We start from the raw sequence: 17,654 nt of genomic DNA, 5'->3' as shown, positions 1-17,654 counted from the left end.
GGACGGGGCGGGGCTGAGAGGGACGGGGCGGGGCTGAGCTGAGCGGGCGCACGGGGAAGGCGGGCAGAGCTCCGGCAGGAGCACCGGCATCTTCATGCTGAGGAGTGGGACGTGACCCAGGTACTGAGGGGGAGCCGGGGTGAGTGATGCTGTGGGGTGCTTGTCTGGAGTACGGGAGTGAGCACCGTGGGGAGCGTGGGGAGGTCCGGAGCTGCGTGACCCGACTCCGGAGCTCCGGGCAGGTCGAGCACGCGTCTCTGTGTGGGGCTGCCCAGGCCGGGGGATGCACGGCTGAAGCTTTAGTAGAGCTCGGCGCGGCTTCGCCTCTCGGCCATTGGCTGCGCAGGGCGCCGGAGGGTCGGTGCAGACGGCGCGGATTGTCGTTATCCCGTTCGCGCCACCTCACGGGGGCCGGGGGACGCCTCCTGGGCTGTTGCTCGGGTCTCCTGCCGTCCTCGCCGCCATCGGCCGGACAACGCTGCCCGGGCGCCGAGACCCCGAGCCCCGCTGCCCCCGGCTTCCTCAGGCGGCCGGGTCACGCCCAGGCGCGCGGTGCCGCGGCCTCAGCGCACGTACACCGGTGGCTCGTGAGGCACCCGCGAGCTCGCGCTTTGTTCCCGCCAGCGCCAGCTTCGGACCGGTGCCGGGCGCTGATGGTCCCTGCGCTCAGCGCCGTCTCCACGATCCCTTTGGCTGCTGCTCAGCTTTCCTTTCAGCCACAGGGGAGTAGATTCTGGGCTTCCCTTTGTCACAGCGGTGACAATCAGACCCGCTAAAGGGAGTGACGCGCAGCCTGAGGGATCGTGCCTTCATAAGGACATCGCGGAGTCCAGGGCGTGAGCTCCGTTACTCGGTCCTGCGAGCGCACGGAGAGCGGTGAGGCGCCGCTTCAGGCTCCGTGAGCATCGGCGGCGGAGACCCGAGCGCTACGTGCCCCACCCGGAGCGCCGCAAGGGCCGCCGTGGCCGCTCGCGGCGCCGCGACCGCCCCCATTGTTCTCTCGACCCCGCTCCTCTCCCTCGCGGCCGCCGCAGCCCCACTCCATCCGCCGGGAGGGAGCCCCCGGGTGCTGCTGCTCGTTCTCACATCCTTATTCTAAGCAGTTCTGTGGAGAAAGAAAAAGCTCACAGAGGTGAGGCTGAGCTGTGGCAATGCAACTTCCTCACCTGCTCAGAGCATTAGCGTCGGTTGTGGAAACGCACACACGCTTGACCAGCGAGTCTGTGTGCTTTCTGGGTAAAGCAGTTGAAAATCCATTTAAAGATGTCACAGACTGAAGTCATACACAGTTTTGCCATTTTTATTTCAGAGGGAGCGTTAATTTGTTAAGACGTGGCAGTTGGCAGTCTGAAAATGAGGCAGACTTAGCACAGTCTGAAAATGAGACAGACTTAGCACAGTCTGAAAATGAGACAGACTTAGCACAGTCTGCCTGTTGTGATTCAGTTGGAACACTAACTCAAGGTAAATCATAAAAATATTAGGGTGACTTTCTAAATTGCCGCTGAAATGGGAATTCACGTATCTCGCCGTGTGGCACCATTTTATGCAGTTGCACTATCTAAAGTCATTGTGTAAAATGACACCTCTTGGCCAGATGACCTTTTCATGCTATATTCAGCTACATATACAAACCTAGCTTGAAATACAGTGCACGCGCACACCAGCACTCTGTGTTAGGGTAATCCCATGGTATTCTGCAAAAATAAGCACATATGGTGACAGGACTGTACCCTTAATAACTATATGGCTGTCACTTTTTGGCTTTATACTAGATAAAATAAGGACACTTCTGCTATAAAAAATGGACAAGATTTTCTATTTTTCTAAAGCTCTGACACATTGCCAGGCCACCATAGCTGCAAGGCTGAAGTTAGTTTTCATGATATAAGAAAAATAAATTGTAAGTATTCAGCTAAAGGTGGGATTCTACAGCTTCTGTTTTTGAAAGTATATGGAAAGCAGACATAATTCAAGTGCATGTTTTTCACTTCTGCTGTGCATACACAAAAGACGGATACTGTCTGGTCTTAAGGTGCCACTGTGATGCTGACATTAATGCAGTTATGGTAATGGATATAGTGTAAAAAAAACCTCATAGGCTTTAGGAAAAGAAGTCAACTTCTCCAGAAACTGGGCATTTGATATAGATATAGTAACTAGGGAATTTGACAATGCTGTTGTTATAGAACTAGTATATTTATTTCAGAGCTGGTACCTGAAGAGATTGAACTGTTAGTTAGTGTTGTATTTGTAACTAAATAAAATATTTATGTAGGTATTGATCTCAAAAGATCTTTTTCTTTTTGCTAAGAAAGCCAAATGAATACTTCATTTTTAAACATGAGGCTAGTGTGCAGATCTGTGGCTTATTCTTTTGCTTATGGCCCAGTGTAAGTTAGGGGTACTACTCATTAAGGAAAAAAAAAGTAATATAATCTGATTTTGCCAGATAATGTAAAGAACGGGGTAATAACATTTGTATTACAAAAACGAATAAATAAACAAGCTCAACTTCCCCTGTAGAGGACTTTACCCAGATAATAGAATCTACAGTGGCATTATTTGCTACACATAAATTGCAATGTGAATTTACTGTGTCATTGCAGTCTGATAGTAACTTGTGATGTACATTACTTGCTGTGCTGTAGCAGTACACGCTAAAATGGTTTGAGGCTAAGTGGGACTAGGGATTAATAGTAAAGTGTTGGTATGGAACATCACCTTCAGTTACAGACAGCACAGAATTATTATATAGTTTATCCTAGGGGTTTTGAGGGAGAGATGGGGGAATGATGGAAGCTGGCAAACCCTAAAAAAAAGGCAGTGGAACAGGAAAACAAAGGAGGCCAAAATGGGAAAGTTACTGCAGAGTTTTTACATATGAGTATCTCAAAGGTGGGTGCCAGGAGGATGGTGTCCAGCAACAGGATGAGGAGCAACATCACTTTTCTTTAATAGGCTAAAACACAAGTAGTTCCACCTCAGCATGAGGGAGATCTTGATGTTGTGTGTGTCAGCACTGGAGAGCTGGAACAGGCAGCACAGGAGGGTTGTGGAGTCTCCCTCTCTGGAGACATTCCAAACTCACCTGTAGGTGGGTGATCTCCAGAGTCGTTTTAAACCCTGATGATTCTATGAGGACAGGAGGTCAGGGCAGGCATCAGTAAATACGGTAATGGTTTTGTAGGGAACAGGAGCTTGCAGCAGTGTTTGGAAATGTGCATATATTTAATTTGGCTGATATTTAATCAGCTAAGCCACAAGAAATGCACTAATGTGTCATACCAGTGGCCCATCAAAATCTTTGCAGGGGTTACTTCCTGCAGAATTTCAGTAAAGCTGGTTAATGTTATGTTTGTTCACTCAAACCCAAGTATGACACCTGTACAAGTATACATCTTACATCTTTTATTTAGTCTGCTTAGATTTTAGTACCCTTGGGCAAATATAGTCTTATGACTATTAACACAATATTGAACATGCTACACTTTTCAGCGTATCCACACTCCCAACATGCTGTGAAGAGATAAAAACTGAAGCAGAATCTCTGTATTGCTCAGCTTAGACCATCTTCCTCATTTTGTAATTGTACAATTCTCAGCCTAGTCCAGTTCCAGACTGAATTCCATCTAAATTAGGTTTCCTGCATGGAATTTCATGTTTTATTTTTGATAACAGTTGTTTATTTCTATTCCAGTAATCCAAAGTTGGGTAGATTGCTGACATATTTAAATTAATTCAAGGGAAGTTCTTAAGCTACATAGGTCAGCTTACATACTCACAAATGGCCTTCTGTACCCATGCTGCTGACCATAAAGTACTGCTGCATAGGCAATAAGGGTATTGGCTAGACACTGATAATAGATTCTTGCCATTTCTAGCTGGCCTTTTTCATAACAGTAATGCTCTCCTTTTATATATGCTGTACCATCACATCAAACACAGCACCCGCAGGCTACCTCCAATCACCTAATATTTCCTCCTAACTGATCCTGTATTAAGTTTCCATGGCAACAGGCAGATACTCTCAGGAGCATGAGGCCCCACAGATCTAATTACATTTAATCCCTCTGTTTTACACATTACCAAAGAAAAAGCACTTATAATAGGAGGAATCTGCAATAAATACAATTCTATCCTGTCTGTTGTGGAGATACAGAAACTGAGCTGCAGCCTGTTGTATGTAATCCTTTGCCTCTAAACCGGGCTGAGCTAGCAAAAGCAGGAAACGAAACAGTTGCAACAGTTCTGTAGCAGCCTCCTGTCACAGTATCATACACTTTGGCAGTATCCCAGTGCTGAAGTCAAATTACAAGTGAAAATGTCGCCAGTGCAAATCAACCATGAGCCCACCTCTGCTGGCACTAACCCCCCACTATTTCCTTCAGTTCTAACGGGAGCGGATGCAGTGTAGGCTGGTAAAGCACACTGTGACAGGATGAAGGGAACGCGGTGAAGTGCATCTCAGTATGTTCAGAGAGGCAGGGCTCCTTTAGTTCTGGTTAACGGTGTTTTAATTTGGTGTGTTAACATGGACTAAACCGGATGAACAAGGGGTGTGTGTGGGCATATGTAGACCAATCTTAAACAGGATGGGGTTTGAAAGTGGGGGACGTTGGTTTATGGGAATCCTCAGCTAAACGTGACCTGATGTACATACCGTAAACGGATCTTTCACCACAGCGGACACCAGACCCGTTTCCGAGCCCGTGCCTCCCGGTGCTGCCAGCTCCCCCAGGCCGGCTGGCACCCGCCGTGCCCCGCCCGCCGCCCTGCCCGCCCGCCCGCCCAGTCACGTCCCGCACGTCTCAGTGCGGCGGCGGCCGCCAGCGCGCGCGCCCGGCCGGGGTGGCTCGCGCCGCCGCACGTCCCCGGAGCGGGGTCACGCGGGGCCGCAGGCCCTGCCCGGCGGCGTGAGGGGAACCCGGGGCTGGGCCCGGGCCCCGCTTTGGTCCCTTCGTGCCCCCCGGAGCGGCCGGCTCGTTAAGGGCAGGAGTGCTGCCGAGCGGCTTTCAGGGGTGACTCTCCTCAAATGCCACCTGCTTGGATGTGCTTTACCGGCAGGGTCTGCCCTCAGAACATCTTAGCTGTAGATTCGGGAAAGGAGCCGGTTCCTGCCTGTGTACAGGAAGAAGCAGAGAGGTGGATGCCATGAGCCATTTCTTTAGGGTTGGAGACTGCTGTTCAGCACTGTGTGAGCAGCCTGCAGAAACTGCTGGTTTCTTAACAGAATGCTCACGTACCATTACTGACTTTGTGTTGCTACCAAGATGGTTAACACAGAAGACTAAAAATGATACAACTCTTCCCCCAGCATTTTAAACATTCACTCCAAATGAAGTGTTCTGTCTTGAAATTTGGAAGTAGTGGGACACTTGTTCCTGCCTCCCAGACTCCTTCAGTTTTACATCTTATTCCTGGTCTACACTTGTGCTGAGATGTTTGAATCCCCATTCTCCCTTTTATTACTATTACAGAGCTGCCAGTATCATGAAGGATTACACTTTGTGCATGTACCCTGTGCTTCCTAGATGTTCCTTTTAAAAAAAATAACTTTTTGAAGCATGCTTTATATCGTGTATCATACAGAAGTTGCTATGAAAACCAGTTCTGAAGCATGGACAGATCCCAGTGTTAGGATGATTGGCAGAGATGCACCTTCAGACTTTCATTTAGCAACCCAAAGCCTGGTGCGGAAGTTGCCTAAGAAGCTGTGCATTTTTACAGATGCTCAGTTCAGATCAGCCATCTGTAGTAGCAGGCACCCAGATGTCCAGTGGTATTGAGGTGTTCTGTTTTGCTTCGTGTTTAACCATTTTAGGTTCTAGTTTTTCCCTGTTTATAGTTTTTTACAGAAAAAACTGTACAGTTTTTTCCCTGTTTATACCTGATTTCCAGAAAACAAGAGGTGAAGCCAGTAGTAGGATGCTTACTGTCCTCCTGCAGCCTAGGGCAATAGAACAGCTATAGTCATGGCCAGGTTTCTTTATGCATCATGCAGGTAAAGTTGTTCCTTCCAGGAAGTGGGAATGCTAGTGTAAATGCCTTAGTAAGTACACCCATATAGGCCTATTGACAACCACGCATTCAGTGCTCAGTTGTCTAGACAAAGCTTCATTAACTAGGTTGTTGGGCTATATGTAGTCTGGTTCTGAAATGGAGCTTTATGCACTACGTAATTCCCAATGCACAGCAATCACTATGCAGACTTCTCGAAGTTGAAGCATTCCTTAGTGACGAACATCTCTGACGTGCAACTGTACTTGTACTCCTCTTTTAGGCACTACTGTAAGAAACACTGACCCAAGAAAAGTAATGAATTGCATTTTAAAGAAATAGTCACATTTTCTACATGTAAGATTTAACATACAACTTGTCTGAAGCTCACTTTAACATTTTCAAGACTTCTGTAATACGCAGACCCTATAAAAACCTAATTGCTGGGATGCAATATCTCCCTCCACTCCTCACATGCACGTACACTTTATCTGCCTTTTCAGTGTCTTCCCCCATCTGTTTTAAAACTTTGAATCATCACTGCTACATAACATTCCCATGAGAAAAGACGGGTTTTTTTTAGATGCAAAGGTCCTTGTGGCTGCACATGAAAGATGTGAAAGATTCATCAAATAAAATGAAAAACAAAACCCCGCAAAACACACATTACTGATAATGTAATAACAACCACAATGGAAAGTATTTGCTTCAGGCAGACAGTGATACTGAGCACTGCTGCAGTTACTAGCTCGCATCATCCACAAAAAACTGCCTGTGCAGATTTTCATTGCAGTTCAGCATAAGTGCTTCATGATGTGTGAAAACTAATAGCTTATCAGAAGCTCAAAGAGATCTATCTTTTCAAGATATCAGTGCATCAGGACCGTATTTCTGTCTTCAGTAGGGAACAAAACACCTGGGTGATTTGTCCACTGTTGCACAGAATACTTGTGATGCACCAGGATGTTGCTTCCTGCTCTCCCAAGTGAATATTCCAAGAGCTTCATACAGAAGGATTTTATAGCAAAAAAACCTGCAGGCTTTAATGCAGAAGTTATTACATATTTGTGAAAGTAAAATACAACCCTGAGCTGCTATAATGGTTTTTTTCCTATGAAGTACTGATTTGGTGGAAATCCAGGTTTGACAGATTTCTCTGAGGTGACATTCATTTACAACTCAGCTGCGTGTATCTCATTGTTATGTATTTTACACAAGCTTGTTAAGGACTAAACCAAAACAAGGAGAAGTTTAAATTGCACTGCATCTTCAAGACTTATATTTCAAAGTCCTGTATCTTATTTCTAACTTTAACTGTAGTGCAATTTATGCCTATTTTGTTTAGATGATTTTGGTTAGATAATTGTCCCAATGTCTATATACTGTAATTGCTTTTTGTTTTTCAGGGAACACCCTTGAGCTTTGTCATGGGAGCTGTAGTAGCTGACGATGGTCCATCTGGTGTTAAAGCCCCTGATGGAGGCTGGGGCTGGGCCGTCCTTTTTGGCTGTTTTATCATCACAGGATTCTCCTATGCCTTTCCTAAGGCAGTTAGTGTCTTCTTCAAAGAACTTATCCGGGAATTTGGCATTGGATATAGTGACACCGCATGGATTTCCTCTATTCTGTTGGCCATGCTTTATGGAACAGGTAGGCAGTTTTCTCTTTTTGAAACTGCATTGCATTATACAGTTATGTTTGTAAATCATACAGCCATTTACAGCATAAATGATGATTGCATATCATTATTTGTGTGCAAGTAAGGCATTCCGAAGAATTACTATTTATCACATAAATTCAAAAGTTATTGAAGTACATCCAGCTTGCACAAAAATTAGATCTTTGTAACTTAGTAGCTACTAGAGATGATTAAAAGGAAAAACTGCATGGCACTCTGAAGACAAAAATCACTAAGTATTTGACTACAGAGGAAAGAACACTCTGCCAGACTGGCTGACTGTAGGGACAAAGTATCTGAAGAACCACAGAATCATTAAGGTTGGAAAAGACCTTTAAAATCATTGACTCCAACCATAAACCTAACACTGTTAAGTCCACCAAGGAAGAAATGCAGAGATAAAATCAACTGCAAAAATTGATTTATCTTTGCAACTGTAACTTACTTTTCTTGCCTAGGTCCACTCTGTAGTGTATGTGTCAACCGCTTTGGCTGTCGCCCTGTCATGCTGGTGGGTGGCCTTTTTGCCTCCATGGGGATGGTGATTGCCTCCTTCTGCACAAGCATTGTTCAGATCTATCTAACTGCAGGTGTGATTACTGGTAAGTAATGTGCATGGTTGCAAATGAGTTAACTATGTCCTGGCTTTAGGCTGAGATTTTGTGTGACAACTACCTAAATCATCAGTATCATCCAAATCAGCTTTTCTAAAGATGGCAGATAAATGTGGAATAAATCCGTCTTTTTTTTTACATCAGTATTAATTTTTCTGGTATGTTTAATATCCAGTGCTGTAATCAGTGAAGTGTAGAAGATACAGAAGTGTTCATCGAGTACAAGAATATCAGGAAGTGGAATGCTTTTGAAAATATTCTCTTAGAATCCTTTTGTCCATTTGAGATAAAACATTTAAGTCAGGAATCAGAAAACCTGCAATTACAATTTGTTAAATACTGATACTGTAGGCCACTATTATTTTTTACGTACCCTCTGTTACAGGTTTGGGACTGGCACTAAACTTTCAGCCTTCACTCATCATGTTAAACCGTTACTTTGACAAACGCCGTCCGTTAGCCAATGGGCTATCTGCTGCGGGGAGTCCAGTGTTTCTTTGTGCTCTCTCACCGTTGGGGCAGATACTACAACACGAATATGGCTGGAGAGGAGGATTCCTTATACTGGGTGGGATGCTGCTCAACTGCTGTGTATGTGGCGCATTAATGAGACCTTTGGAGCCACCAAAAAAGCCTGAAGCTACCAAAGACCCAGCTGAGAAGAAAGCAAAGAAAAAACTTCTGGATTTCAGCGTTTTTAAAGATGGTGGTTTTGTAATCTACACGCTAGCAGCCTCTATCATGGTGCTTGGCCTCTTTGTTCCCCCAGTTTTCGTTGTGAGTTATGCCAAGGATTTAGGATATCAAGACACCAAAGCAGCTTTTCTTCTAACTATTCTGGGATTCATTGACATCTTTGCTCGGCCTATTTGTGGAATGGTAGCTGGTCTTAAATGGGTTAGACCACGCTGTGTCTACCTCTTCAGTTTTGCTATGATTTTCAATGGCTTTACAGATCTCATGGGTTCTATGTCTGTTGATTATGGTGGCCTGGTGGTGTTTTGTATTTTCTTTGGCATTTCTTATGGAATGGTAGGTGCTCTTCAGTTTGAAGTTCTCATGGCTATTGTGGGTACCCAGAAGTTTTCCAGCGCTATTGGCTTAGTGCTCCTGGCAGAAGCTATGGCTGTTCTAATTGGTCCACCATCAGCAGGTAAGTATTCCATTTAGTTCAGAATTCAAAATAATTTGCATTGTATCCATTTAGATAAATTGTATTATAAGGGAGCAGAGAAAAAGATTACACGAGTTGCTCAACAAGTGCATATTGTGCTAGTGTTGCATACACTTCAGTGACTTTCTGCAGTTACAACCTATTTCAGTCCAAGACAGGCTGGGATGAAATCTCTTCCTTCTGTTTCAGATTGGCTGAATTGCCATGTGGAGATGCTGCTCATTCTCCACTGAAAGCCTACACTGGACCTCTTACTAGTAGATGGCTAATATTGTATGAGTTTTACACACACACTGATGAACTTTTGTGAAGTTCAGATCTCTCTGGAGTTGGGATTCAGACTAAGAAACCTGTCAGTTGTCTTTGGAAAGCACTAAGATAAATTTTCTATATCCACAGTTTTCTTTGAGGAGGAAAGAAAATGTAAGGAAGGGAATCTCCCCTTCCCCCCCAAATAAAACCCACCCCCTAAAAACCCAACAAAACCCACAACAACCCTTACATGGAAAACTATAAAGTGGAACTGTTTTAAGGAAGGTAGACTGCTTCTGCTTCATATCCCACACCCCAAGAATATGGGGACATTTCAAGAGACTCAAATTCATTAATTTAAGCTCAAAATTGCAAATTAGTCAAAATTAAATTAAATTAAAATTAAATTAAAAATTAATCAAAGAACGTCATTTTTGCAGACCCTGAACTGGAAAAAACAACCAAACCAAACCAAAACCCAAACCCACCCAAACCGCACCAGTTCACTGTCAAAATGTTTACTGTTTATGCCAGACACTAAAAAGTATTGGGTATCTTTATTGTGACAAAACCCCTCATGGAAGAGAACAGTACTAAACATTATGTTCTCTGATCTTCAGGTTTGGAGATGCACATCCTTTGTATCTTCCCTCCTGTTCTTTCATATCCACCAAGTCCTGTGAAAGTTAAACTTGCCTAAAGCATCAGAACCAGTAATTTACTCCAGACTGACTATTAAATAAGATTTATATTTTAAGCAGTCAGTACACTGCTTGTGTATGAAGGGAAATGAGATGGGAAGCAAGAGAAAGCTGCTGATATGGACTGCAGCTATGGAAGCACGTATTTTGATCTGGAATACATGGCACTTCTCATTTCTTGCATATGAAGGCCAGGCTTGTTTTATTCCAGCTGAATTGCATAACTCTGTGTGCGCAGGGGATTGTATTTTGGGATGTGACAATTTCAGTGAATGTTAAACTGATAATTGAGAAACATTTTATTATAAACGTGTTAAAATGCTACTTCAAAAAACTTGCTTAGAGAGCAAGTTTAGCTGACTGCTACTGCTTAACCAAGGACATCCTGGTACTTCCAGACACTCATTTAAATGTTTAAGAAAGCAGAAAAATATTTGTTGTAGTACAATCACTTTTGTTAATTACCTGGAATGTTGTTTTTATTTTTTTCAGGAAAACTCCTGGATGCAACAAAGAGGTACATGTTTGTTTTTATTATTGCTGGAATTGAAGTTACCACCTCAGCAATTGTATTGGCCTTGGGAAATTTCTTCTGCATTAAGAAAAAACCAGAAGAACCACACACAAAAGAAGAAGCAGCAGAAAGAGAGGAATTAAACAAATCTGAAGACAAAACTCCTGAAGATGCCAAGGTGGACTCTATTGAAGTGGAGCAGTTTCTGAAAGATGAGCCTGAAAAAAATGGTGAAGTTGTAACTAACCCAGAAACATGTGTGTAAGCATGACAGGAAACCAACAAAGCTTCTAGAAACAAAAGATTTTTCAACACTATTTATTTTAGATATAGAACTAGTTTAGGGCTGGGCCATCTGCTTTAATAAACTGGAAACTGGTCAGCTCCTCAGGGCTCTGGAAGCTGATTAGCTAGATAATGTTTTATTGGAAAATTGGCTTGATCAGTAAAAGGTGGAACATTGTGGCTATACTTTTTATGTGAACTAAAAAGCTTTTATAAACACAGGTATAGTCTTGCTATGCATCACCAGAAACTGCTCACTTGAAGAGATATAGAAAGTGTATCTTTTAAGAAAAGTGGAATTACATGTACATTTTTAGACAATATTAGTGAATTTGCTGTGTTGTGCAGCCAAATGTAATTTCCCTTCCTGTGTTCTTTGTGAAGGGGAAAGAGTTTGAGACAAAGAAAAATCTCAGGAACTTTAAAGGTCTTCATTAGGTTTTTGAATTTGTTACATTTTCAGATTTTTAGATTAATTGGCTCAGCCCTAATTTAATTTGGGTAATATCTATTACTTTATGTAAATGTATTTCTAAGTTTTGTCTATACCTATAATCTTTGTAATTAGCATCTAGAAATACTGTACGTGGAGAGGCACATTACAGATACTGTCCTCAGCAGATCACAAAAGCAGTATTCTGAAGTAGTACTTAAAGAAAACAGAATGAGCAAATTCATCATGACAGAAAGTAAACAAAGTTAGCCTACATTTACATACACTGTTTTCAGTACAGTTTCCCTGCAGTATTGAAAGTATTACATATAATATGGAGAAGACAGGTACTGGGTATAGTAGAATCTTCCCAAAGAGTGTCCATTTTGCATATAAAAGGAACAGGTTAAGTTTCCAGATGACCTATAAATTAAGAGTGGGTAGACCTGAGGAAGGGGCTAGACTGTTTAGAAACTTTAGCCATCTTTAAAGTGCAATGCTAGCAACACAGAAAATCTTTAACATGTTGGCAGTGGTTTTCTGGTAGTCGACCCCAGCTTACTTACCCCACTTCCCCGTCCTTTTGCTTAATCTATGGAAGTCGAAGGGGCTATTCTTGCTGGTTAAGGACACTTCATAGAACTGTTGATCATATGACATGGCATGAAGACCGATCAAGAACAGGGTCAGCTCTGATACTCATTGCACAAACAGAATGTAAGTTTCTGGCCAGCCTTTAAATCTCTTCTGACATTGGTATGTGGGAAAAAGAAACAGCTCAGACAAGGTAGTGACAGCATATTTGAAGGAAAGCAGAAAGGGAAGATTCATCGTGATGACACTGAATTCTAAAGGAAGTTAAAAGGAAAGCATTCTATATGCTCCCCCCCTCTCAAAAATGTTAATCTTATATAAAACCATGCTACTGCAACCCACCTTTCAGATATGTTTATGAAAAGCTCTCTAGGCTTTGTGACTGCAGTAATAATCTTCAAAACAGACTAACTGTAACAGTCAGTTTTCTCATTGGTAGCAAAGGAATGTTGGCTTTCAGGTGCCAAAATTGTTCAACTTAGTAACTGAAAACCAGAAGCCCCAAATCCCTTAAAAGCCTGTATCCCTTTTAAAATCAACATTATTAGTTGTTTTATAGTTTACCATTTTAACAGAAACATACAGTAAATCCAACAAAGTGCCAAAACCATGAAGCATTCCCTAATGGAACTATCTCACATTCCAGCTTCCATTCTGGCAGTTGCTTTAAAATGGTTTTGCACTGTTAGGACAACATTGCACAGAAACTGAAAAGTTAGGATTATGATATGGTGGGGTTTTTTTGGATCATTTTAAAAAGAAATGGATGCTGCACTTAATAAACTGTTTATTTTTATATAACGTATAATACATTACTTTAAAACCCTTTATTAATTTAGTGGCAGGAACTACTCTGCCATGTCCCAGTTATAAGAACTTAGCTACTGAACTTAGCTGCAGTTTGCTAAAGACTAAATCAGTAGTTGGAACACAACACTGCTAGCTCCAGAAGACCACCATACGAAAGACTAAAGGAAAACGGAATCCACAGATCAGTTTATGATATCCCTGGAGGCTGCTTCCAATGGTAATGTGAAGGCCCTGTTCTGTTTCAAAAAGCAAAAAGTAGAAACCTCCCCAAAAGTGAATTTAGATTTTCAAATAGCCAATTCTGTCTTACTGTGGTTTTTAGTCACTGGATTTCTTTGCTAGATAATGCTATACTGTTATCACAAAACTAAATGGTTGTCCTTTTGCTGTTGGCTCTTAGCACTATTTTAAGTTTCTGTACAGTCTGCAAATTGGCTACATTGTAGTATCCCAAAAATCTGTGCTTAACATACTGACTTTTTAGATTATGTTTCATTTTTCATACATAATACCTTTATGGTGAAACTGAAAACAAGAAGTGTTACATTACAGTTTTATGTGGTTGGGGCAGAAGAGGATGTTACTGAGACAAGGGAAACACATTTCAACAAGATGCCATAATTTCGGAAGTAAATCTAGTGTTCATAGAAAGTGCCTCACTGGCCTCTGCAACTTCTTTTCATCAACTCAAACATGAACTATTCTGAGTAGTACTGCCAGTGCTCTTGTGCTGTTCACAGCACAGAGCTACCAGTGGATTGCAATATTTGTGGGAGCATAAGATGCTTACCTGCATGAAAGACAGTCAAATCAGAGGACTCTTTCATCGACTATGAGAAATAAGGGTGAGTTTAATTTGCTAGGCAGTTTCAGAGACGCTACAAAATCTTTTACTATTTTCAGTATTTACAAGAAGCATCAACAGAAAGATAAGAAACTCCTAATGCAGATCTCTTAGTACTACCGAGTTCTGAAGCCAGTTAAGCTCTCTGCTTCCATTCTGTCCCCTTCATGTGTGACATCCAGGTGTGTGCTACCCCTCTGGTCCTCTTTCTGTTCAGCTGCCTTTATTTTCTTGGGAGGATTTTTATTATACTGATGGAAAGGTAACTCCATGCCAGATCACTAGCCTGAGTAACTGTGGGCCACCATGTGCAGCTACGCTGAGGCATGTACCCTACTGCTCCTATGGACATGGCCACACTTGACTTCCTGTATCACAGACCTCACTCCTTCATACCAAAAAAAGGCAAGCAGCGAGTCTTCAGGTTCCCAGTGCTGTCTTGGAACACCAGCTAGGACCTGTTACACAGAGAAGAGGATTGTGCTGCAACCCCTTCTCTTGGCAAGACTAGCCTGGTTCCTTAAGAATTAATTCTGCCTATTGTAAATTCACAGGTAATTGCTTTTACACCCCTCCAGGTATTTTGGTACAGTGTTTCTTTAATCTCAACACCACTGACATCCCCTTAAAAGCAGTTTGAGAGATGTGCTCTTCCATGTACTTTGAGGACATGCACAGTCTGAGTCATAAAGCATTGCTAAAGAGCCACTAACTGCCTGGGGGCACAAGCAGAATGGTTTAATGCAATATCTGCCTGGATGACGCTTTGCTCCTGGTTAAAATTTTGTGATTTGAAAAAACAACACAACAGGGAGGGAAGGCAGGTAATTATATAACCACTACTGGAACAAACCTAAGTCTTGAGGGAAGCAACTGAAAAATACAAGTGCAAAAATTCCACGTATAATACAATAAAACAGTTGAAAGATAATTTTCAGATTATTTATCTGAAACTAATGAACAGCCTTTTAGTCTAAAGGCTAAGCACCATTTTAAAGGCTTTTTAGATTTTCATGCATTCTACAGATTGTGTACTACAGGATTCATGGTTAAAAAATGTTGTGTTTGATCTCATGATAGGTCTTGGGCCCTTAGTTTCATAGTGCAAGGAGAAGGTATGTATACAACTGCCTGTAACACAGAATATATAAGGAAGTGTATATGTGCATGCACATATATATATGTATCTATATCTATCAAACATGCAAAATACCCAGTAGAGTAGAATAGAGACAGTTTCCCTGTTTACTAGACAATGAGCAAGACAAAGTTAAAATTTCTTCTTCCTCCTATACAAAAATAAGCTTGCTTTTTAAGAATTTCTATATAAAGCATCCTGTAGCTATCTGGAACCTGGAAGATCTCAGCAGAACTAAAAGTGGTTGAGCTCTCTTTAAAATAACAATCTCTAGATTTTGTTTCTCTCCAGTCCTTTAATGCATTACAGAAAGTCTTCAGCAGTTACCTGCTGTGAAAGCAGCCACTTCCCTCAAGCTGAGACTTGAGATGCTATGAAGGTATGGTATGAAGGAGTGGACAGATCTTGTGCTTGCTAATATTAAATCCCATCCAAATGTGTGTTAGACAATGTAAAAATCTTTCTCTGAAAATAAATTAAAACACTCCCCTAACAAAACAATCAAGTTCCAAAATATATACATGTATGCACCTCTATTATGTCCCAGAGAAAAGTGTTAATTCTGTTGGCAATCATAGAATAGTTAAGGTTAAGATCATCCAGTTCCAACCCCCCTGCCATGGGCAGGGACACCTCACACTAAACTGTGTCACCCAAGGCTCTGTCCAACCTGGCCTTGAACACTGCCGGGGATGGAAAACCCACAACTTCCTTGGGCAACCCATTCCAGTGCATCACCACCCTTACAGTAAAGGACTTCTTCCTTATATCTAATCTAAACTTCCCCTCTTGTAAGTCTGAACCCGTTACCCCACATCCTATCACTACAGTCCCTAATGAAAACAAGGCTTTCAGGAGAATGCAAACTCTTACAAGTTACAACAATTAAGTACTGACTTGTGCATGTGTGTCTGTCTCCCCACCACAGCTGTCTTTAGGATTAAGAGTACATTTCAGTTTGTCAAATGAGATGACTTTTTGTTTCTTGTTAATGTGCTTCAGTGTAATGTGTATATTTGTACTTAATTTTTTTAAATGCTTTTCTAGTAAACTGTTGCGAATACACTGAATAAATATTTTTTTGATTGTAAAAAACTGTGGGTGTGAGAAGATAAACTTAAAAAAGTATCACCCAGATTTGAAAATTTGGCTTCCTCTGCACATCCTCAAATAGCAATACAGAGCTCTTAGAGAGAAAATAAAGTGGTGACATGGAGCTGACAGGCAGCCAGAATTTAATGGGAGCAAGGGGACTGCTTTTGCCATGACTCATAGTTTGGCCAATTCCAAAATGGAAATGGGCTCCTCCTGTAAATGATCCTGAAGACTGCTTTAAGGTATCATCAAATTTTAAAATAGTAACTATTACTGTTGCAGTGCTCCATGTAGAAATTATTGTTCTTGTCATCTGAAAAGCACTCCAGGTTTTGTTTTGCAGGTAAAGTGTTATGAACTGCAATGACTTATAAATCCCTGAGTATTGACCTACCAGCAAGCTGTCTTTATCATCAAGTGATGCTCTTTAGAACTTCAAAGCTCTTAAGAGAACACTTTAATAATATATCAACAGTGGTGTATTTTGGGTTCTATGGTACCCCAGCTAAGACTGAGCTACACCCAAGTGAACCAAATTACAATCTTTTCAATCAAACAGGAGCTACATTTTGCTGTCTAGAAGCTATCTAGATGGCTCTCACCTATTCGTGTCTAATTCTAAGTAGCACTGCTGAGAAATTCTGAAGAAATCTCTCTAAGGTTGTTTCAGAAGTTTCTCTGTGCATTTACATGGGAAAGGTCATAGATCTATTTACATAAAATCCAACATTTGAATAAACATGATTAATTCTGTTATGCAAATTGGCAAAACTCAAGGTGTAATTAGATTCTTTGCTATCCCACTGGCCAGGTATCAAGCCATGTGCTGCTATAGGAATGACTGTTAAGGGTGGACTGAAATGACAGAATTTATTAGCATGCAGTTAACATCCTTGTGACAGAAAACCCAAAGACTTCATCTCTGCCTCTGGTACTGTTTGAGTCTGAAAGAAAGGAGTCAGGCCATTTGGCTTTGCAGAAAAATGAGCATAACCCAAGTTGCACAGCTCTTTGCTGCTGTTGGACTTGTTAGATTATGCACCAGTATTTGAGAAGCAAACAATTCTAACAATAGCAGAGGCACTGCATGTAAGAAGCAACAGCTTTGGAATATATTATTTCACCAGCCTTCTTTCTCAATGCTGCTGCAATAGAGCCCATCTTTATTACAGCAGGAAAAAGGGAGTATTTACTGTAAAAGTCAGGGATCTTAAAAGTATCTTGCAAGAGACAGTCTCTGAAATCAGCTGTCCTGCATTTGTCCAAGAAAGTATGGAAAGTTAAAGGCAGACAGAGTAAAAAGCTACTTACCTCTGGTTATATGCTGGTTTTCCTTGACTGATCTCAGTACCTGCCCCATCATCTGCAACATTCCAGCTGCCAACTTTTCTCAATATCCCTAGATGAATGCTTTGGAGCAATAAGAAATGAGGGTAGCTCTTGCCCTTCTGACTCTTAATCTACTACTGCTTCAGCAATTTAAGGCCTTTCAGTGGGAAACTGAATCCAGTGAAGAAGCAGA

General features: G+C 41.9%; 1 protein-coding gene across 3 annotated transcripts; it reads left to right on the top strand.

Moving 5' to 3' along the window:
• The first annotated feature begins 31 nt into the window (after positions 1-31).
• SLC16A3 (solute carrier family 16 member 3) lies at positions 32-11,404 on the top strand. 3 transcript variants are annotated; one of them, XM_034067396.1, is made up of 5 exons: positions 32-120; positions 7,407-7,650; positions 8,137-8,280; positions 8,678-9,445; positions 10,912-11,404. In XM_034067396.1, the coding sequence occupies exons 2-5, from the start codon at positions 7,428-7,430 to the stop codon at positions 11,196-11,198; spliced, it is 1,422 nt and encodes a 473-aa protein (XP_033923287.1). In that variant the 5' UTR covers positions 32-120; positions 7,407-7,427; the 3' UTR covers positions 11,199-11,404. The 3 variants fall into 3 exon arrangements, with proteins under 3 accessions (XP_033923287.1, XP_033923288.1, XP_005144268.1); XM_034067397.1 differs by having other exon boundaries at positions 54-139; XM_005144211.3 differs by lacking the exon at positions 32-120 and adding an exon at positions 1,449-1,464.
• The last annotated feature ends 6,250 nt before the right edge of the window (positions 11,405-17,654 follow it).

This window comes from Melopsittacus undulatus, chromosome 11 (genome assembly GCF_012275295.1).
Source record: "Melopsittacus undulatus isolate bMelUnd1 chromosome 11, bMelUnd1.mat.Z, whole genome shotgun sequence".
In the NCBI taxonomy this organism is placed as follows: domain Eukaryota; kingdom Metazoa; phylum Chordata; class Aves; order Psittaciformes; family Psittaculidae; genus Melopsittacus; species Melopsittacus undulatus.
Note: the sequence above shows the minus strand (reverse complement) of the source record. Positions and strands in the feature narration are given on the sequence as shown.

Excerpts from the sequence above, each read along its gene's own strand:
- SLC16A3 (XM_034067396.1), top strand. The coding sequence starts at position 7,428 with ATGGGAGCTGTAGTAGCTGACGATGGTCCATCTGGTGTTAAAGCCCCT. Across the intron at positions 7,651-8,136 it reads GGCCATGCTTTATGGAACAG|GTCCACTCTGTAGTGTATGT; the intron begins GTAGGCAGTTTT and ends TTTCTTGCCTAG. Across the intron at positions 9,446-10,911 it reads AATTGGTCCACCATCAGCAG|GAAAACTCCTGGATGCAACA; the intron begins GTAAGTATTCCA and ends TATTTTTTTCAG.